Source organism: Apis mellifera, linkage group LG11 (assembly GCF_003254395.2).
Source record: "Apis mellifera strain DH4 linkage group LG11, Amel_HAv3.1, whole genome shotgun sequence".
In the NCBI taxonomy this organism is placed as follows: Eukaryota; Metazoa; Arthropoda; class Insecta; order Hymenoptera; family Apidae; genus Apis; species Apis mellifera.
The window spans coordinates 14,062,919-14,085,173 of record NC_037648.1 but is presented as its reverse complement, the minus strand read 5'-3'; the positions used below and the strand labels follow the sequence as shown (position 1 = coordinate 14,085,173).

Here is a 22,255-nt window from a genome sequence, read left to right as displayed (position 1 = left end):
AAATTTTTCGACGATTTTTCGATTTTGTATTAGGAGAACATAACTTGACAGGAGATCATTCGAGAATTTTTTCCAAGAATTTCGGCATTTCTTGGAAATGACGTCAAATTCTTGGAATTTTCGAAATTTTTGGCCAATTTTTCGATTTTGTATTAGGAAAATATAAACTTGAAATTTTATTTTATATAATGGTAAAATAATTTGAGACAAAGTGATATATAAAATTTTTATAGAACGATGCACTTGTTTTTTTTTACTTACCTTTTATATACTTACCTCTTCCAATTGATATATTTACAGGAATTAATCATTTTTTCATCATTTTACTTAAATCTAAGGAACTGAAGACAGTCCTATACTTACCTATTTTATAAAAATTGAAATTGATTTTATTTAAGATCTTCAAAACAATCAAAACAAGAAAAAGTATAAAAATAATTAAAAATTCGTACTTTTTCTGAGCGCATTATATGCGTAGTATTATTGGGTATAGACAGAGAATGAATAGTACGAGAAGGATAGAGATAGGGTAAAAATATTGAAATCAGCGCCATCTTCAAAGTGCCGCAAATGAAACACATGAAAAAAAGATAGAAAATAGTTAGAAAAGGATAGAGATAGGATAAGAATTGATTTCTGGCGCCATCTCTTGAGTATAAAAGATACTAGTTCAAAGATAGGATAAAGTAGAATAGCATTAAGAACTTACGCCATCTCTCAACTATTTACCCAATTACATATGTTCTTAATGCTCAACAGATAACTCTAATCTTTAATTCATTATTCTATTTTATCCTGTTTAAAGTAAATTTCTTTAGTATTCAACAGATGGCGCTGATAGTCAATTCTTGCTTTATTTCTATCCTTCTCTTATTATTTTCTGTCTCTTCTTTACATGTTTCATTTGCGGCACTCTGAAGATGGCGCTGATTTCAATATTTTTACCCTATCTCTATCTTTTTCGCTCTATTAGCTCTTTGTTTGTCCTACATTACAATCTACACATACATGCGTTATAAGAGAGCGCAAATTTTTAATTATTTCTATTCTTTTCCGTGTTTAAGAGATTGATTAAAGATCTTAACAAAATATATTCCAATTTTTATATATCACAAGTATGTATATTTTACATGTGCCAGGATAAGAAAAAATAAAATGCAGATTGAAAAAGTGAAGTACAATTTATTAATAATATACGCAACCAATCTTAACATTCGGTGCACCATCACGAATATAATCTGATACAATTGTTGTCGATACAGCCATATCGGAAGCGATTCGTCACGACTATCTTCCTTTCTGCTTTATGTATATAAATACTTCGTAATTAAAATATAGATATATACATATTTATTTATACTTTTTTATATATATATATATATATATATATATATATATATATATGTATGTATATATATATCTGTACAACCTGGACACACACGTCTAGAAAATAATCTCTATCTAATTGCTAATTTTCTCTTTTGAATCTGTCGGTCGTTAACCCCTTATGGTCCGCTATATCTTTGTTTCTTACAATACGAGTATCTATTCTTAAATAAAGAAAATTCCGAAGAATTTTTCGTTGTCATTAACTTCTAACTTGTAGAAGAAAGAAATTTTTTTGAAAAAAAGAATACTGTTGCAACGAAAAAGATCATAAGCCTGAAAGTGTCATCGATTAGACCCTAAAAGGTTAAAGAATCGAATAACGAATATTTTATTCTCATCACTGATGTAAAAAAAAAAAAAAAAAAAGAAAAAGAAATTTTGGACGAAATTTCATCTATTAAAAAACAATGTATATTGTTCTTTCCTTGTAACACGTGTTTGTTTCTAAAACAGAACAGAAAATGCAAAGTTAACAATTAAGAAAAAATATATCACAGATAATAAGAAGAAGAAAAATATATATAATCACAAAACAATAATGTAAAATTTAAACATAGTTTTATACTAATCGTATAAAAAACATTAGCTCTAGAAAAAGGCTATTTAATTATATTACCATAAAAATATTTCTCTCTTTTCTCTCTCTCTCTCTCTCTCTCTCTCTTTATACTTTCCTCTCTCTTATACCTTTCACGCTTTATCCAAGATTAACGCAAATTGACGAGGGAAACTTTTGTCCCTTGAAAATAGAAATGCAGTTACTAAAAACCAAGGACGGAGCAAGTCGTGTCTCGACGCGAACGCAACAGACTAGAAAAGATCGAGGGAAAGAGTTTCCACTCGTCGTTGTTCGCATCTTTAATTACAACCGGACCGTACAAAGGGAAAGATTAGTTCGAAAACAATCGTCGAGAGTTCTTTCTTTCCAGAGCATTAGCCGTTTTAATCCTCTACTTTATGACATCTCTTCAAGCTGTAATATCATTTACGAGTCGTAAATCAGAATTCATATATTATTCATTTTATCCATCCTTGAATATCCGGCTCTATGTATGATAAAACAAAGGATCGATGTCATGCACTGCAGCTGCATCCAAACTTTCTTCTTGCAATTTTACAAATTTCTTTTTATCTTTTATCGTTAACGATACACAGTATCTGTTTTTACAATCTGCAAAATAATCAGATCGGAAAAGAAAAAAGAATGATTAAATTATAATTCTAAAACGGTGCGCCATATTGTTTCAAAAGACTTTCATGTTTCTACTTTTCTCTATATACCTGAACTATCTTAACTATCACGGTATTAAATATATAAAAATACTTTACCTCTATCGGATTCTCTCGCCTGACTGATTTGACTATAAGAAAAAAAGAAAATATACAAAAGTTTTCACTAAATTCTATTCAAACTTAAACTTTATCGATCAACGAAAACATATGATTGAAAATTATTTATAAATAATAGATAACGATAAATGCATTTAATATTCGAATGCATTTCTCAATAAAAAAAAGTCATTTGTTATATATTTGATCTTCACGGATCCTATATCCTTTCTAACAGTTAAATAAACAGATTAAAATACTTGCCTCGATAAAATCAATGCCACTCTATACTTCTCTGAAGTATTCTAACCTTAAAAGCTCTAAGTAATCCTCGCGTATCTATATATCTAAGGACGCAGCAAATTTCTTTTAAAATCGTGCTCGTTTGACGAAAATACATATTCCTCTGTTTCTTTTTTTGTCTATATATAGATATCGTAAAGAAAATATCATTATTCTAACCTTATCGAAGACGAAACAATTGATTTAAATCAGGTATCAGTTTGATCAAAATGTCTTTGAATGATTTTTTAATATATTAAAATATTTATTATATGATTACTTTAAAAAGCTTTCAAATCTTGAAAAGTTTAAGAAAAAATTCTATTGAATATTAGTTTATAAACTTGTCCAAAGACCAATTGAACATTCTGTTACCTTAGAAAATCGGAAGAGATACTTTATTCTTTTTCAAATTTTGTTCTCCTCTTCAATTCGTTTCTTTTAATATTCATAATTTCTTTTCTTCGTATTTTTTTTTCACTTGTTGTCGAAAAATATTCAATCGAGTTACAAGAACGTTGCTTATACTATACTCTCTCTCTCTCTCTCTCTCTTTCTCTCTAAACAAACACTATCGAAAAGACTTAGGTGTTCTAATGATAATATCGTACAGGAAAAAAGACCATCTGTGCACCGAATCTGCAATAATCGCATTTGCGTGTGTGTATATGTGTTTTTAAGTACGAAAATGCGCAACCAGTGCAACAATGTCGAAAAAATACCGGAAAACACCGGTTTTTGTTATACAAAATTTTTGTAAGTACAAGTTCTTATCGACTGAGCCGCATAGTGGAGACGATGGAATGTTCGACGATTACAGACTATACTTTAAAAGTAAGAAAGGCGAAAATATTAGCCGACTATCGTGCAAACTTAAAAAAAAAAAATATCGCATCCTTCTCTTGAATTATTGTTTCTCTAATCGTGTCAAATCTTGATTTTATAATATAGATTAATTAATTATCGTTATAACTCGCGCAAAATATCCAGTAGAATATTTTATCGATAGATCAGGCATTCTAATAACGATATCTTGCGAGTTGTGATTTTTAAGATTTACAGTTTGAAAATTTTAAAAGTTTCCAAATTTTAAATTATCAACTTTAAAGATTTTAAAAACTTTCGTCGCACGATCGAGACGATTTTTCGTAATCGACGCGCATCGTGCGATGTATCATTATTTTACGATTTATATTTAGGGCAAGTCAAAGGAACTATGATTTTAATACCGTAGCGTCTCGCGGAAATACGCATTTTCGTCTCGTTCTTACTTCAAACGATATTGGATAACAGACCGAGTCTACTCGCCATTAACAGAAACATGTCCGGCCGTGAACTGGTTCCTGAGCTCGTCTCGTGAATATGTTCACTAGTTGGCAGTGTACTCTGTCAACAAATATTACAGATAAATTATATCATTTAGAGAAATTAACGATTCGACGAAAATTATTTTTTCTCGTGAAATTAAAATTTCCAATTATTCCGTACGTGCAAAAATTGTAATTTTTTAATTTAGAAAATAATTCGTAAGATGAAAACGACAAGATATCAAAGGATGGTAATAATAAAACGATAAGTTTACGCGTGAAAGGGACGAGACCGGAAATGAGCATAGAGTATATCCGCAAATATCCAAGTGAGTGTTTACCTGATTTTCACGTTGGAGTTATCGATCACCTCGCCATCACAGTTCCACACGCTCAGGTTTGAGCTCATATAGCGATTGTTAATCTCTCTGTCGGAGTGCATGTGCATGGTGGGGAGGGCGCGGAACGTGAATTCCCTCGCTCTGTACACCTCCACGAAGGGTAGATCGTACTAGAGGAAGGCAAACAGATAAAATTAATTCGTATATTGCGTTTATATATACATATATATATATATATATATATATATATATTTTTTTCGATTTTTTAAATTCTAAATGAAATTATTTTATTCAAAGGATTTAGAAATGTTAAAAATTTTTTGAAATTTAGGAAAAAAAAAATATGAAAATTTTTATTATTTATCATTTCACGCACCAAAGTTTTCTGTTTGCTGGACAACCTGAGCAACATCCTAATATTGTTAAAGAGAGAGGTGTGCCGAACCAGAATCACATCCACGCAACCATCCCCAATATGACAGTGGGGACTGAATCCCATAGGACTTCTGGCACAACCACACGCGAGATTGGCACCATTCACCATGAAGAATTTTCCTCTGACGGTCATCCATCCTGAGATTATGTTAATGACAAATATAAAACTGATGATAAAAAAAAAGAAATTTAATTTGATAAAATGTAATACAACTAACTGGATATCTCTTTTTCCGAATTGCTGTTGTGCATGTGTTGCAGGCATCTAGTGCAGTTTTTTGTACACCTTGTGCTGGTCGCTGGATGGCAAGGGTCCGAGAGAAGTTGGATCTCACCTTCATAACCTTTATTCCCAAGGATCTTCTTGAAACCTGAGTTCAAATCGATGTTATGTATCTTATTATTCTTCTTTCTTTGTAATTTTTTTAATTCTTTAGCGAATATTTTTATTTCTTTTTGTATGGATGTAAAATTTTGACAGTAATAAAAAAGTATGTATATATAAATTAAATAGTAGGCTGTGAAAGAAAAAAAAATAATATGTATAATTAAATATGTATATATTTAAAATTAATAAAAAACTAGAAAGATAAGTATTTTTATTTTTTTAGAACAATTAAATAAATCAGTAAAATTTAATCAAATCAAAAATATTGATAAAATTTATAAAAATATTTTGCCTCTTAACATTGAAAAATTGGAAATAGAAAATAATGGAGGAAAAGATTTAAATTAGATTGATATATTTATATTTATTATCATCTTTAATCAATACAATTTTGTTTATAATTTTACAAATAGATATCAAATTCTTAATGTCTGTAATGATACATTTAACACAATATCTTCAAACAGCTTTGAGTCACCTTTCTTGACGTTTCCTGTGAAAAAAAGTAAATGTATTGTAAAAAATATGAATATAAATTATAACTTTAGATTTATAAAAACCACACCATTAATTAGATTAATAATTTAAATTATATGTAATTTTAACTAGTAGATAATATATCTAAGATCTATCTTTCACTATATAGAAAAGACGCATTTTCCACATAAAATGATAAATACACACAGAAAAAAAAGGAAACATACTTACCTACTTAAATAATTTACCTTGATCTTTCGCATTTCACAAATCTCCCGCAAGAATGCGCTCTAAGGCTATATTAACTAACGCCATCTTCTTATTCTCCTTTGTACTGCCATTATGTATAATATTTGTAATACGAATCTTTTAAAACACTTTCACGAAATGTTTCCTTTAAAATTATTATCTTTTATATCTTTTTCCGGCTTGTCGTTACATTAGAAATAAAAATAAGGATATAAAAATTTGTGTAAAAAAAGTTATAAAATGTGTATATAAATATATAAAAACCTGACAATGAATGACAACTATCGTTCGCATAAATTTTATTTCTCTTTCTTCTCGAACATGCACGTGTTCCTAGGAAACTAAAACAGAACTAAAACATCGACTTGAAGAAACTCGTAAATTTCTTTCTGAGCTGTCATATCCTACTTCCTACACACATTCTTTGAAATTCTCAATGCAAAACAAGTATATTTTACATTATTTCCTTTTCTCATTAACCTCTCTTTTTCATCCAATAGTATCATCATATTTCATTTCAGATAAACGGTTCAAATATTCCTTCCAGATTACACATACTAAATGCTAAAGAGACGAAAAAAAAGTTAATAACTAATCTACCAAGACTGGGAAAAAATAAACTTTTAAAACAGATAAGTAAGAACTAATATTATTTACTTTGCAAATAAATTTTCTTCTTTGAAATTTCAATTTTCCCCAGTTCCTGTATATATATATATAAAATATATAAATCTATCTATCAATTAACACACAGAACAACACACGATCGAACAAAGGAACCTTTATTCCACTTCAAACAGATATAGCTTATACTTACCCGAATAATCGTATCTCTGGGGACCCATCCACCGGAACTTCTCGCTGTCCCGTATCACGTCGCCCAGGTAACCGTAACTGAGCATACTTGCGTATAACCTGAGCAACGTGTGGTCATTGTGAACCGAGGAGATGTCAAGGCCGGCGCTGTCGCCAAAGATGATATGTATAGCCGCTGTTTGCACATCTGTGGTTCCGTGAAGGCTGTAAGCAACCGTATCGGTACTTCCACTGGGTATCACGCCGATCGGTAACCGAGGCGTCGGTAAGTTCGCCTCAGGATTGTTGGGATCGATCTGTCGATCCCTCGAAGTCCTCAGCACAAGGCCGTTGATCACCTCGGCGAGGGTGCCATCTCCACCGATGCAGACTACCGCCTGCAAGGGATGGAAAGGTTGAATGTATAATTTTATATTAAATTAAAATAAATATTAATTATATTAATATTATATTAATTATATATATTATATTATATATATTAATATTATTAAGTTATTAAATTAAATTAAATAATTAAATAATTTGATATTATAATTTTTTTTTTAAGATAAAAGGAAAGGAAAGGTTTTAAAAAGAGGATTTATTTATTTGATTTAAATAAAAGATGAAACTTACGTGGAAATCTGTGAGATCTGTGCTTAAGAGGATATCACGGATATGATTGACCCTCTCTGTAACAAGCATCTTGGTCTCGATCCCAGCAATGGTCATCAAGGGTTGCACGTCCTTCTCCCAAATTTTCAACCCCTTCTTCTTCCCTCCAAAGGGATTGACGAACAGTAAGATCTTTCTGGGACGATGGGTTAGTCCTGGAGAATTAAATTTTATTGGTATTTAAATAATTAATTTTTTTTTTTCTGTTATCAGTCGAGAGTTAATTTAATTCAAGAAAAATTATAAAATGGGTGAGGTAAGGAAATGAATCAGTTTTATTTACTCATAGGGATATTTTTTTCTTTTTATTTATTTATTTATTTTTGCAGAAACGCAACGCGACAAACAAGAAGCCGGATCAATACTTATGGCCACTGGTTCTCTCATCAAGATAGACCAGAAAGAGATCGCGTTACACGCACGGGGCTGTGAACCACCACCCTGTTGTTTTCCCATTTTACCTTCGCGAGTGGGATCGTAGGGCGTAATTCGACGATGGCATTTTGATTGATTGGAATGGGCGATAAGCTCGTTTACACAATGTTAGGAATATTACGGAATATCGTGGGTATAGATACCACCACGATTAGCTATCGGTTGACCATCGATATTTTGTGTACACGAGCAAACAGAATTATCGTTTATACGCGTGACGATTCAGATAAAAATTTATTCACAATGCCCAAGGGCTGATCGAATGATAAATAATTTCGTCTCATTTTCATATACATGAAAGTAGATTTTTTTTATTATTTATTAAATATCTTTAATTTTACAATTTGATTTGTTATATACGATGATCTTTTTTCCTTTTATGAAAATGAAACGAAAAAGAATGTCACGATTGAAAAAAATTTCATTTCATTTTCTCTCTCTCTCTCTCTCTCTCTCTCTCTCTCTCTCTCTCGATTCATTGCGCCTGCTTCCATGCTTCCTACTTCGCATGGCGGAGGCACGGTGACCCGCGGTGAAAGTGTACCCGGTCGCTGTAATTCGTTCCCGATCTGATCGAGCTTATTTTTATCCTCCAACATGTCAACTTGTTTCACGAAACGTGTATGTATTCTTTTTTCACGAAAATGTGCCACCACGAAAATATTTGCTTCGTGAAAAAAAAAAAAGGAAAAGTGAGAAACAAAAATGAGAAAAATATATTATTGGATTTATATTATATTATTTTAAATTAAGGAATATACAAGGAAAGAAGAAAGGAAGAAATATTTTATATTAAATATTTAATTATTGAAACATTATTTTTAAAATTGAATTATTTTCCAAGAATAACTTCTTCCTCTTTGTTGTTTGGGGATATGACAATGGGATAGAAAGTTGAAACTATTGACGTAGACTTTATGAAAGAATCATTATCGCATCAATCGTGGACGGAACCGGTTTTGAAATAAAACTCCATAAAGTGGACTTTGTTTTCAGGAAACGTTCGCGTCACCATGACATTTTCTTGGACCTTTTTTTTTTTTTTGTTTTTTTTTTACTTCCATCAAGGTTACAAGTATAAATGTTACAGCATACATCGTGTTGTTGAATATAACAAGACATATTTTGACGTGAAAAATGAATATCACGTTTCTTTGTTTCCAGAAACAAACGATAAGATATTTGAAAACATTATTCTCGTTGGAAATGGTCGGGGGAAGGGAGTTGCAAAGTTTCGTCTATTAATAATACCAGAAATAAAACAAACTTGTAACAATCTTGCAAAAAGTCGAACTCGTGACTTAGATAGAAAGCGATAGTTTCAACTCCTACAAATTTAATAAACTCAAAGTTAAAGCGGAAAACTTTTAAAGTTGAATTATCACTTTCTATTTCCATCTATAAATTTTAAAATCGACATTTTCAACAATAAAGAAGTGAAACAGAAAGCGATAATTTTTTAAAACTATCATTTTTATATACCTTAACCTTAAAAATGATAACTTGAAAATGAACTTTAAAATAACTATCGAATATACCTAACCTACAATTATCCCGAAACTCTCGTCGCCCCTCTATAAACTATCGTAAATCTTTTATAAACCCGTCGTCCTCTATAAATCTCGTCTAAACGCTCTGCAAACTAAAATTGTCGAGAAAGAGAGAGAGATACTTATTTCGAGCATCGTTATTAATAACCTCGAAACACCATGCGAAAGCATCCATTCCCAGACGCTCTTCAAACATGCATTACACGGCGTGAAGCAGCGTAGTAACGAGAGGCGTCAGACCGAGAGAATGGTTTATTTAAGCTGTGCACAAATTGCACGTGTGTATCCTCGAGGCTTTTTATCCGGTGAATGAGGATGACGTAAAGGCCGGAGGGACAAAGGAGTGCACGAGTGGTAAAGAAGAGTCGTGGCCGCGAATAGGGAGTTTTGCAAGGTGAAGTGTCGCTCTGGAAGTGTCATGGCGCGCTGGTCGATAGAATGCAACGTTTCCGCGCGCTCGCTCTTCTCAGTTCTGTCCGTTTTCCAGACCTTTATAAACAGAGACGAGGACTTGGGGCCTTCTTTTCTTTCAAGTTTTCCTGTATTCGTGCTATTTTATCATTTCTACGGAAGTTGGATTCTTCGCTTGTCCCAGGTTCGAACTTTTCTAGGTTATATGTCACATTTTCTACGATTTCTAGTTTCATAAATAAATACGAGGATTTCGATTCTTCTCGTTCGTTGAATTTTTGATCTTGGATCCCATTAAATTTGAATTTCTCGCTTGTTCTAACCTCGAACTTTTCTACGTTAAATGTCACGTTTCCTGCGATATCTTCTCTCGTTTCGAGTTTCATAAATAGACACGAGGATTTCGATTCTTTTCGTTCGTTGAATTTTTGATCTTGGATTCTATTAAATTTGAATTCTTCGCCTATTCTAACTTTCGAGTTTTTCTAGATTAAATGTTACAAACGTTCTTCGATTCTTTTCTCTTTCGTTTCGAATTTCATAAATAGACACGAGGATTTCGATTCTTCGCTTGTTCCAAGCTCGAATTTTTTTAGGTTAAATGTCACACTTTCTGCGATTTCTTCACTGATTCTCTTTAGTTTTAATTCGGATTTTTTTTTGTTTAATTTGTTCATCAAATTTTTTTTGATTTTAAATTTTATTAAATTTAAATTCTTCATTTATTCTTGGCTTGAATTTTTTTAGGTTAAATGTCACACTTTCTGCGATTTCTTCGTTGATCCTCTTTAGTTTTAATTCGGATTTTTTTTTGTTTAATTTGTTCATCGAATTTTTTTTGATTTTGAATTTTATTAAATTTAAATTCTTCATTTGTTCTAGGCTCGAATTTTTTTGCGTTGAATGTGAAACTTTCTGCGATTTCTCTTCTGGTTTCGAAGTTAGTTTGTAAGTAAAGTTTCGAATTCTTTTCGTTTACGAATTCTTTCAAATATTAAAGTTTTGAACAATTTTTCTTTCATTTCGCTTGGATAAAACAATTTTTTTAAATTTACAACTTTATAAAGCGGGGAAGAATTTATCGACAGAGGGAAAAAAAATTATTCGTCAAGCAAGATAAAGTTTTCTATCATAATTTATCTATTCGATAAAGGAAAGAAACAAAGAGAAACTCCCTCGATATGCCAAAGTCCAAAATAGTGAAACTAAAAGTGTCATTAACTTCTTTCCAAGTTAATTACTCTTCAAATATAGACCAAGCTTTCAAATTTGCCTAATCCGAGTATCTTTGTTCTCTTTTCTTTATTTTTTTTTTTTTCAAGCAAAAAATATATCTTGATTAAGCAGCCTTGATCCGCAACCAACGACCCAGTTCCATCCAGTGAGCCGAGTTTAATCCTTTCTATTAGTTCACGAGGAAACGCAACACTGTTTTACTACGATTAATCGTTCGAGAAGGTACGTTTCAAAAAAAAAAAAACCATATCGTATTTCGTTTCGAACAAAGGACGAATCGTTTCGATGAGATCGAGAGGAAAATTTAATTCGAAGGTTTTTTTTCTTTTTTTTCTTTTTTCACGAAATCGGATGAAAATCAAAACTTGAGTTTTTACATACAAAATTCAATTTATTCTTTGCAGATCTTGTTACACCGATTGACGAAAGGCTTTGATAATCGATACCCGTTTCAATTATTTAAGCGGCCGCAACTGGAAATAGAAAGGAAATAACAACGTGGAACGAGAATCCACTTTCACCTACTTTTCCTCTATTTTCGTGTTTTCACGCATCGATACTATTACCACGGATTCATCATTCGTGTTTCTCATTGGCCGTTTCCACTCGCTCGTTCCATTAACGGCAAGATGATTAATATCCTTTCATGGTGTATTTTAAAAGTCGACTTCCCATTACGTATTTATCAATCTTGAATACGGCAATTTTTAATATGCAGAGTGGGTTGTGTAACACGAATTATCCGAATTATTTTTCAGATAATAAGATCACGTTATATTTTTAATAACATAATTATTCTATCTTTCGATTAATTATTATTATTATAATTTATGTATTATAATACAAATATATATATTGTACAATTTTGGGTTATTTCGATAAGTATCGGTGAAAGTATGAGAAAGTAATTAAATTAAAAGAGTAATTAAGTAAAAGAAAATTTCACTTTATGATCTTTATCTATCTGGAAAAATATATTTTTAGAGACGGAAGGATTAAAAGATTAATTATCGTGGTGGCGTCAATTGTTTTCTATTAATTTGTAAATTTTTTCAACTTAATCGAATAAATGACTCACAAAAGATAATTCTGATTACATTTTTTTTTTTCTTTGCTTCATATTCGATATTAATAACATCGATAAAATCTATCTCAGCGATTCTCAAGAAAATTCCAAATACAATTTCTCGACTGAATTCGAGATTCGAAAATTCGTAAATTTCGCAAAAATTGTGGAAATTGATCGATCGATCCACAAACAAATTTCAACGCGATTTTCTTTATTGGAAAATTGGATCCAATTCCACGATTAGAAAGTTGAATTGAAAAATTCCTCGGATACAATTGTCGAAAATTGTGGCAATTCGATTTCATTATTAGAAAATTGCACCAATTCGATTCCATTGGAAAAATTGGAAAATTCGATCGGGATGGAAACTTGATAGGAAAAATTCCGTTGGAAAAATTTCCATTTTTCCATTATTAAAAAATTGGGCCAAATTTTCAATTTTACGCGATTAACGAGATTCGTTGTTCCAATTTTGTTCCAACGGGATTAGAAAATTGGTCCAATTCCGCCGTGTCTTCTAAAATTGAATCAACTCGATCCGACAATTAAAGAAAACCAGGAGAAGGAGAAGGAGAAGGAGAAGGAGGAGGAGGAGGAGGAGGAAAGGGAACAACTACTACTTGCCCATGAGGTAATTTCGTATGGTCTTGACCCAGGAGGCGACTTGCCTCGGGTCTGTGTGGCTCATGGTCACGCTGTGATGGCTCCATTTGTTCTTTGGCCCGTGCACGGCGTAGTGGAGAATGAAATTCGTCGGGCACACGGTAGGTGACGTTGGCGACGTTGTCAGTTGCTTCTCCTTAAAGTTCACCCCGTGTATCCAATCGTCACCGTAGCGAACCGCGAGCACGTCTGTCATTGGTAACGTCCATCTTGCTGGAAAAGATCGTTGAAAACGAAAGAAAACTTGAAATAGAATCGAAAATAGAAATCAAGAAATAAAAGTCAAGAAATTATCGTTTGTATTTCTGAATTATAATTTTTGAGGTTAGGAAACATTTATTTAAAATTATCTTGGAATTAAATTCTGATTTACACAGATATATATATATATAGAAACATTTGTTTTTCTTTTATCCTTGTTTCATCGATACAAGTTATATAAATAGATGGTGATAATTTTTAGGCAGTGTTAAAATGTTCTTTCCTCGGTGCAAAGGATAAAAATATTTCCGTGGAATCGAATTTTTGAGGTTAAGAAACATTTATTTAAAATTATCTTGGAATTAAATTCTGATTTACACAGAGATATATATATATATATAGAAACATTTGTTTTTCTTTTATCCTTGTTTCATCGATACAAGTTATACAAATAGATGGTGATAATTTTTAGGCAGTGTTAAAATGTTCTTTCCTCGGTGCAAAGGATAAAAATATTTCCGTGGAATCGAATTTTTGAGGTTAAGAAACATTTATTTAAAATTATCTTGAAATTAAATTCTGATTTACACATATATATAGAAACATTTGTTTTTCTTTTATCCTTATTTCATCGATACAAGTTATATAAATAGATGGTGATAATTTTTAGACAGTGTAAAAATGTTCTTTCCTCGGTGCAAAGGATAAAAATATTTCCGTGGAATCGAGTTTGAAAAATCGGTTATTGCAGATTATACGGAATTAGATAATAAATCAAAGAGGAAACAAGTACGAGTGACAAAGGGGATTCGATTTACCGTTCTCTAATAGCCGCCACTTAATATCGCAACAGGGTGACGAGAACAAAGGCGAGCCAAGCTCAAAACGTCCGATTGTTTTGCATAATTGAACGCCTCGAACTAGCTGCTTCTACTCGTCCGCAAAATACCCTATGAAATATAATCGATATTCTCTATGTGAACGGGACGGAGAGAAGGAAGAGAAGGAAAGGAAGAGAACGCGAAGGAACGACTCGAGGGAAACATAACCTCCAATGCGAAGGTTTCGGTTTCATTTTTTTGCAACCGAGTGATAAGGAAAAGAGAGTGGAAAGAAAAAAGGATTATATAAGATAAAGGTACGCGTAATCGATGTTTTAAATGCGTTAGATTAGATTAATCAGAAATGAACAATCTCTTTCTCTCTCTCTTTATCTGAAATATGAAAGACGAGTTTTATCTCTATCGTATTAACAAAAATCATTGTATCTGGATAGAGAATTGTTTAAGATGGGACAAGATAACCAGAAGATAAAACGAGATATTAGGGGAGGCGGGAAAATACGATTGACACTTCATAAAAGCGATAAGACGTGGAGTGGAGTGATAACAGTTTTGCAATTTTTTTTTCTTCTTATAAAATCCTTTTAAAAGGTAAGTTAAAATTTACTCTTAATTTTTCGAAAGGAATTGAACTTGAAACTTTGTATCCTTCTTTATCAACGGTACGCGCACTTCTTATATCTTCTTATAATTGAACAATTTTTCGAAAATCTTTCGATTGGATCGAATGAAACAAGTTCGTTCGCTGAAATTTATCTCGTGTAAACGTTGCTCGAGCACAGCACGATATATTTGGCACGAGGATTGCATAAAAATATTATAGTCGTTAACCGACTCGAACGCGGTTATCGGCGGAACAGCTGTCATTCGAAGCCAAATTGCGCGTGTACGTGTATCACAACTATAAAAGCACGATGAACTTGCCGAAGATAGATAATGAAATTGCGTAATTGATAACGGCCACAATGCATCTATCGTTTCATATTTTTATTTTTTTTTTTTTTTTTTCTTTAATCTACTATATCCAACGAGCAGCGAATACACGCAAGCCTCGAAAGTTTAGCAACGTTATCCGAAAATGAATTTTCTCAAATTTTTTAACTTGATTAATTTTCTTCAGAATTCAAGAAGAAAAGACCATTTTTTTTTTAATTGCAAAATTGTTTAGAAATTTAAACAAAGATTCGATGAGACTCATCATTTCATTTTGTTTGCCACTTATGTTAAATATTTGAGGATTTAAAAATTAGCTCGTTATCATATTTTCTTTGCTCGTGGTGCTAAAAATAGATAAATAAAGTGTATAAATTAAAGAAGATAAAAAAATAAAATTACCTGCCAATTACATTTTCGAATTTCGTGTTAATCGTCGTGTCAGCGGTCCGTAAATGTAAATCCGCGCTAAAAATATGGTGCACATGGCCTATTCGACGAAAGATAGTGTAGACGAGAGTGTTTTGCACTCGCAAAAAGAGTGCACTCGCATCGATTCGTTCCACTTTCTCGTCTTATCATTTAAACTACACCTCGCAACTCGAATCGACGCAAAATCACATTTCATACTTTACATATACAATATTTCATTATTCGGTCCAAATATATTTAATATTTTATTCTTCAATTTTTTCGATAAAGAAAAAAATTAAAATTTTACGCTCGATAATAAATTAATTTTATTTACGTTTATAAATATAAATATCGTTTCTAGAGAATTATTAAATTTAAACATGTTACACGAATTAAATAAACGAGAAACAATCCAACTCCCTTGTTTCCATAAACAATTCTCGATATTATCGTATACGAACGTCTGAGAAATCGTAGAAATTCGCGGGTATCGTGGGAAATTTGCATGTCCTCCCACGCTTGTACTGGCTGTAGCTCAGTGGCTGTTAGTGAAGCCCGGCGGAGACTGCGGCTGTGACCCAGAAACGTATCGAGCCTTTGTCTCCGCCTCGTTCGAGGACTTTCCACGTGCAAGTTGTGCCGTCACGAATTATCTTTTCGAAAACGAGCGTCCTAACGGATAAGATGGAGGAGGAGAAGGGGGAGGAGGGGGGAGAGAAGGAGAAGGAGAGGGAGAACGGGAGGAGGAGGAGGAGGAGGAGGAGGAGGAGGAGGAGGAGGAGGAGGAGGAGGAGGAGGAGGAGGAGGAGGAGGAGGAGGAGGAGGAGGAGGAGGAGGAGGAGGAGGAAGATTGTCGTCGAGCGAGTTGAAAAAACGCGAATGACCAAGGACAAGGTCGACCAGTGGTCAAACCAACGTTCAAGAGAGTTTTTTAGAACCAGTCTTCTCTGTTTGTACACTTTATTTATTCCTATATGAAATTCTACGGAAGAATATAAACTGAATATTATATCGTTTCTTGGAACTAAGTAACGAAGTTGAGCATTGTTAATAGCAAAAATTAACAAAATCTTTTCCTCTTATTTTTTTTGTAATAAAAACCCAACTAACTAAAAATTTAACGTATAATTTTCTGAATATAAATAAAGTTCAAACTGAAGTTAAAACTATATACATTCGTGTATTTAATATGAAACTATATATACGTTCTACGTAATACGATATTTCTGAAATAATTTTAATTAATATATTATTACTAGAAGATCCTCTGTTAAAGATAATTAGAAAATGTGTAATACGATATAAGAATATTTCTCTGAAATCATTTCAACGAGTATATTATTTCCAACAAGATATTAATAAAAAAAATATAACAGAAATAATTTTAATAATAATGTAATTCCACGATAAAAATGCATTCTCAACGTATCATTATCGTAACAATGACCGAGAATTTGATCTTACAAAAATGGATCTTACGATAGAATCCCGTGGAAAAATTTAATCCTGGAAGGGGATTGAAAGAGTCGAGGAGGATAATTCGTATTGAAGGCGCCTCGGCCGAGCCTTGATTCGACCGATCGTCGAAGAGAATAATAATTCCTTCGGGCCATCCGTTGCAGCCTGAATTTGTTCGAGTAATTTTAGGCGGCCGTCGGTCGTTCACACTTCGATCTCCAGCTCAACGAGAGAAACCTTCGTTTCGAACAGAGATCGCGTAAGGTCGCCTGCATTTTTTTCAACGAAATTTATTACCTTTTATTACCTTCCCTGTGCTTCCAATCGATTAACGTAATTATTTTCCACTTCCTGATAAACGTGTTTTTTCTTCTTTCTTGGATTCGAGTTCTTTGAACTGGATAACTTAGAGAAGATTCTTGAAATTTCGATCTTAATTGGTGAATTAAAAATTCGTAATTTAAATATTTTTTTTTTCTTTTTAAGAAAATTATACATTATTGCCTAGATTTATTTTTTTTTACGCGTATTTTTAAAACGTTGATGAAGCATATCGTGTGCGATATTAATATTAATTAATACACGTAGGCGCATAATATCGTAGCATAAATTTACTTAAATATCACTCGTTGGAAAACGATATTTCATTTATCTATTCAAATTATGCGATTTATCTATTCAAATTGAAGAAAAAAAATTTATGTAAAAAAACTTACACGTTAAATGGAATAATAATGTATACTTATAAGCTAATTGATGCACGTATAAGATAATAATTATTACGTAATTCGAATAAAAAATTCTTTTTTGGAAAAATTTTTAAAATAATTTTTCATACAATTCTGCGAGAAATTTTATCGCGAATGCAAACCATTTTTAAAAAATAATCCAACGCCCAAGGTGACCGTCTAATGGCTAGGGGGGGGAGAAAAAAAAGATAGGCGATAGAACTCTTGATATTATTACATACAGTTGCACGGGACGAGAGAGGAAAAAGAAAGGAAAAAAACGTTACGCAGACTCATAATTAAACTGTTTCGCAATAAACACACGCTACCTGCAGCCATGAGACGCCGTTTTTCCCTCCCTTTTTAATAAACGCGAGTATATAATAATATTCGAGAAAAGAAAAATATATATATATATATATATAAAAAATTATTATAAATTATTTCTTAATTCCAATAATTAATTCTAATAAGAATGGAATCTTGCTTTTCGATCGTGACTTGTTATCGCGTATTCGTATTAATTTTAATTCAACGAATAGAGCGATTAAATAGAATGAGATTCCGATTATTTTAATTTTTTTCCCCTTTTAATTAATTACAATTACAGAAATGATATCGATTTCGCATAAATTTGCGTTATAAAATTGCTTTTTAACAACTATCATTCTTTATATAATGACTGGAATTGAAAAATTGCTTTGCAACGACAGCGGATCTTTTTTTTAGAAAAAAAATAAAAAATAAACAATTTATCGCGAACTGTCCAATAATTCAGTTTACAACTATTAGACAAGAGATAGTAGCGAATAATATTTATGGCCAGATCAATAAGACGAGCAAATGATAAAAAATGATAGAAAAAATGCTAGCAGCAGGAAGGATTGGTATTTGAAATGCGGTGGAAATGGTATGCACGTGGTCACATGACCGAGATAATTGAAACGTGTGCCAAAGCATTGCTGGTGTTTCGACCGCGGAAAGGATGCGAATCAATAAGATCGAAAGAAGAAATGGACAACAACGTCGGCCAATTCGTATCTTTTTTCTTTCTCCTTCTCTCGCTCTGTCTCTGTCTCTCTGTCGGTATCCCTCTCTATTCGATATCATCAGTGTAAGCAGTTTGACTAAGCCAAAAGAAATTACGTAAACGAAATATTCGTATAAAAAAAGTTAAAGGCGCGTCAACATTGCGGTGGACGATATCTCATATATATATATATATATAATATTCAATAACTCGCAACTTTGCCGAGTGGAAAATTATTTTACGTAATCGTTTGTCCATTCTTGAAAATGCAACATTTCGATGAAAATCAACTGGTTCGAGATTGGCGCTCCTAGGGAATTTTAATTGGTATCATGGAGGAAATACTGCGAGGAAAATGGATTGTATAATTATTTAAGATTCGAGTATGGCGATTAAAAATCGAAATTTATGTCAGATGCGATGTATTTGATGATTTTTAAGAAGAATATATATATATATATATATATATATATATATATACATATATATATATATATGGAGGAATCGAGAGAAATGCGGTTTGACCTTAACGGCTAAATGGATATAACGTGGATCGAATCCGATTGGAAAGAATCGAGGCGTATTGGAATGCGTTTGTACCAATTTTCCCTAGATTAGATCCGGGGGCCATTTGCGTGTTTGCAAGGATCACTAACCTATTGAATCGTACCAACTGGATCTCGATTCGAGTTAAATTTCGCGAATTTATTATATCGATATAAGCGTGATTTGGAATTTTTTGAATTTATCTATTTGGAAAAAAAGAAGAGAGGAATTTATAAAGATATTTTTTTCTATATTTACAAAGAGAATAATATTGAAAATTTTCCACCCGTCATATTTTGTCGTCTTAATTATCAAGATGAATATCAACACGTCATTACCTGTCTCAAAAAAAAAAAAAAAAAAGGAAAGAAAACATATGCAAAGTTAATCCATAAAGGTAAAGCAAAACGTGAGCGAAGAGAAAAGAGGTAATAATCGCATGCAAATAGGAAGCGTTGTATACTAGCATCATCATCGCGGACGGAATACTAAATACAAAAGACGCTGTGTGAAAGAGCGTTTAATTTATTCCATCTTCGATATTTTCTTTCGAATTCCTAGCTTCGAGACACGCGAAACCGTGTTTCTTAAAATATATCATAAAAATAAGATATCCTATTTTTCAAAGTGTTAAAAATAAAATAAAATAAAATAAAAAAATCTTCTCTTTAAAATCCTCTTTCGGAACTTACGATTAAAAGAAGAAAAGAAAAGGAACGAAGGATTTCATTGAAAGCAGTGGAATGAAAAAAAAACAAGATAGAATTTAAAAAAAATAAAAATCAATATAAATATCGAGTATAAGAAATATTAAGGACTTCACGAAGATTTTCTTTAATATTCAAAGGAGACACGAACACAAGGAAACGGAACCGTGTGCAAACAAACTTCAAGGACGAGTGTACATGTGTCGTAGCTTTTACGACGGCCACCGATCGCCGAAAACTTATCGACATTCCGCCTGTCTACACGACACACGTAGTCAACAGTCAACATACCGAACGTGCATGTTCCCTTACTTTTTGTCCGCCTACATAAGATTATGTCACTGTTTCCACTCTTTCTTCTGTTTGGGATCCTTTTATATATGTACATCTCTCCTATTTGAAATGTTTATTACATTTGCACGAAAATTGGAGAAATTTAAATATCGATGCACGATTCTTTTTAATACTTTATGCGATAAAATATATACGCATTAAAAAAACGAATATAAAATTCAAGTAATAAAAGAGAATTTATGATTCTTAAATGATTTTTAAAAAGGATATAATAAAATTTAGAGTAAATAAAATAGATCGAAGTATTTTTTATTATTAACAGTAGATAAATTACAAATTCGACAATTTGGTCAAAATTGCAAAATAATCAGCAATCACAATAATCAATAATCGTCGATAGTACAATCTTATTTAGATTTTGTAACGTGAGAAACGTGATATATAAGGCACGAAATATTGAAACAATATCCATCGTAGATTTATCAATAATTAAAATTAACTTAATTAAGTTGTAATGATTATTATTGATGGAAAGAAATTTATTTTGATAAATTTGTGATATATACATTGCAAATGAATTTTTTAACGGAGAAATAAAAAAACGAAGTGTTTATTTATGGCGAGAAAAATGATGATTTTTTTCAAATTCTGATTTTAGAAATTAAAGACAAATTTTTGTTTCTAATAATAATGAATAATCTATTAACGATAAATATAACAAATAAATCATATTTGATCGAAAGAATCAATTTGCATTGTTCTTTGTATCTATCTATAATAATGATATTTCTCTCTTATATTCTGATAAAAATTCGAAATCATAATATGATTATTTGTTATCAATGACTAATATGTAATAAAACAAAATTGTTAGATAAATAAATATTGAAACTAAAAACGCAATTGCAATTCCGTTAACAAACAAAAAAATCGTGAATTTAAAAAAAAAAATCTATTTTCATGGAAACAGAAGAAATTTTCAAATGATGCGATCAAAATTTTCGATAATATAAATTCAATAAAATATATATCTAAACTATTATTATAATGACTAAATGATTCAATAGGCTAGTCAACTGATAGTTGATTCGAGAATCAATAAATGAAATTCCAAAGATATATCGAGAAATGTGATGGATTTCATAAAGAGATATTTTTCGAAAAGAAATTACAGTAATTGAATGAAAATTTATTTAAATGTGAATTTAATTACCACAAATCATATCTTTCAAATTTTCCATTGATAAATGTTATATTATTTGTGAAACCGTTTTATCCTATCATACACAATGATCTAAACATTTCAATTTTTAATATCCCTTCAATAAATCAAAAAAATTTCTTAAACGTATTACAAACCTTATAAAATGCACGAAATTGCAAATTAATTTTAAATAAGTACAATTTCACACGTTCATTATCTAAATTTTGTTTTTAATTGATCACACATATGTGTGATCCATTCTAACGAATCGGAAACTTGGTCCATGTTTCGCGGACGACATCGCACACTTTCTAACACAACACATAACTATTAAAATTGAACAATATTTTTCTACTTGTACTTCACTTTTAAAAAATTACGAATATCCATGAAATTTTCTCTACTATTTGAATATTTGATATATAGATATATATTGCTATCCTTTTCAATATATTATCGATAACTATTTTAATAATATATAGATATAAATCTAAATAATATATGTACTTACTGTATGGCGGTTTCTCTGTTTCCCAGATGAGTGTGCCACGATGAAAGTAGACTCTGCACCGTTTCTTTTTCACTACGAATGTGTTCAGGAGCACTGTCCTGGAAGATTGGTCTGAAATCTCCTGCATCATATTGACGGCTGACTTTGGCTGCCTTTCCAAAGGTAGCTCTTTCAACGAAGAGATTGTACAAATGTCATTTCCACACCGATCGATTTATGATATACAAAATAATTAACACGAAAATCAGAAACAACTCTCACGAATGGAACACAAATAATTAAAATACACGACGACCTTGCTCGCTCGTTAGCTCGAGCACAACTGCGGCGCACGATCGACTTACCGTGAATCGTGT

General features: G+C 31.7%; 1 protein-coding gene and 1 long non-coding RNA gene across 9 annotated transcripts; one reads left to right on the top strand and one right to left on the bottom strand.

The window, feature by feature from the left end:
* Positions 1-1,162: 1,162 nt before the first annotated feature.
* Positions 1,163-22,237, bottom strand: LOC408315 (ceramide kinase). 7 transcript variants are annotated; one of them, XR_410654.3, is made up of 9 exons: positions 21,900-22,237; positions 12,993-13,244; positions 7,629-7,822; positions 7,015-7,390; positions 5,302-5,454; positions 5,025-5,221; positions 4,649-4,818; positions 2,719-4,386; positions 1,163-2,560 (listed from the first exon to the last, which is right to left on the bottom strand). XR_410654.3 is itself a non-coding variant. In XM_391867.7 (8 exons), exons 1-8 carry the CDS (start codon positions 22,027-22,029, stop codon positions 4,311-4,313), a joined length of 1,548 nt encoding a protein of 515 aa, XP_391867.3. In that variant the 5' UTR covers positions 22,030-22,237; the 3' UTR covers positions 1,163-4,310. The 7 variants fall into 7 exon arrangements, 5 of the variants coding, with proteins under 5 accessions (XP_391867.3, XP_006566591.1, XP_006566590.1 ...); XR_001704734.2 differs by having other exon boundaries at positions 1,163-3,140; positions 3,398-4,386; XM_391867.7 differs by having other exon boundaries at positions 1,163-4,386.
* Positions 9,754-12,386, top strand: LOC102655785. Of its 2 annotated transcripts, none has more exons than XR_003305555.1 (3): positions 9,754-10,046; positions 10,946-11,521; positions 11,704-12,386. It is a non-coding gene; the product is annotated as an uncharacterized LOC102655785 (long non-coding RNA). The 2 variants fall into 2 exon arrangements; XR_001704736.2 differs by having other exon boundaries at positions 9,758-10,247.
* Positions 22,238-22,255: the final 18 nt, after the last annotated feature.

What these genes read in the sequence shown, in the direction of transcription:
- LOC408315 (XM_391867.7), bottom strand. Translation starts at nt 22,029, where the DNA reads ATGATGCAGGAGATTTCAGACCAATCTTCCAGGACAGTGCTCCTGAAC. An exon ending in TTCGGAAAAAGAGATATCCA is followed by an intron (nt 5,222 to 5,301) that starts GTTAGTTGTATT and finishes ACATAATCTCAG; the next exon opens with GATGGATGACCGTCAGAGGA. An exon ending in CCAGCAAACAGAAAACTTTG is followed by an intron (nt 4,819 to 5,024) that starts GTGCGTGAAATG and finishes GCCTTCCTCTAG; the next exon opens with TACGATCTACCCTTCGTGGA.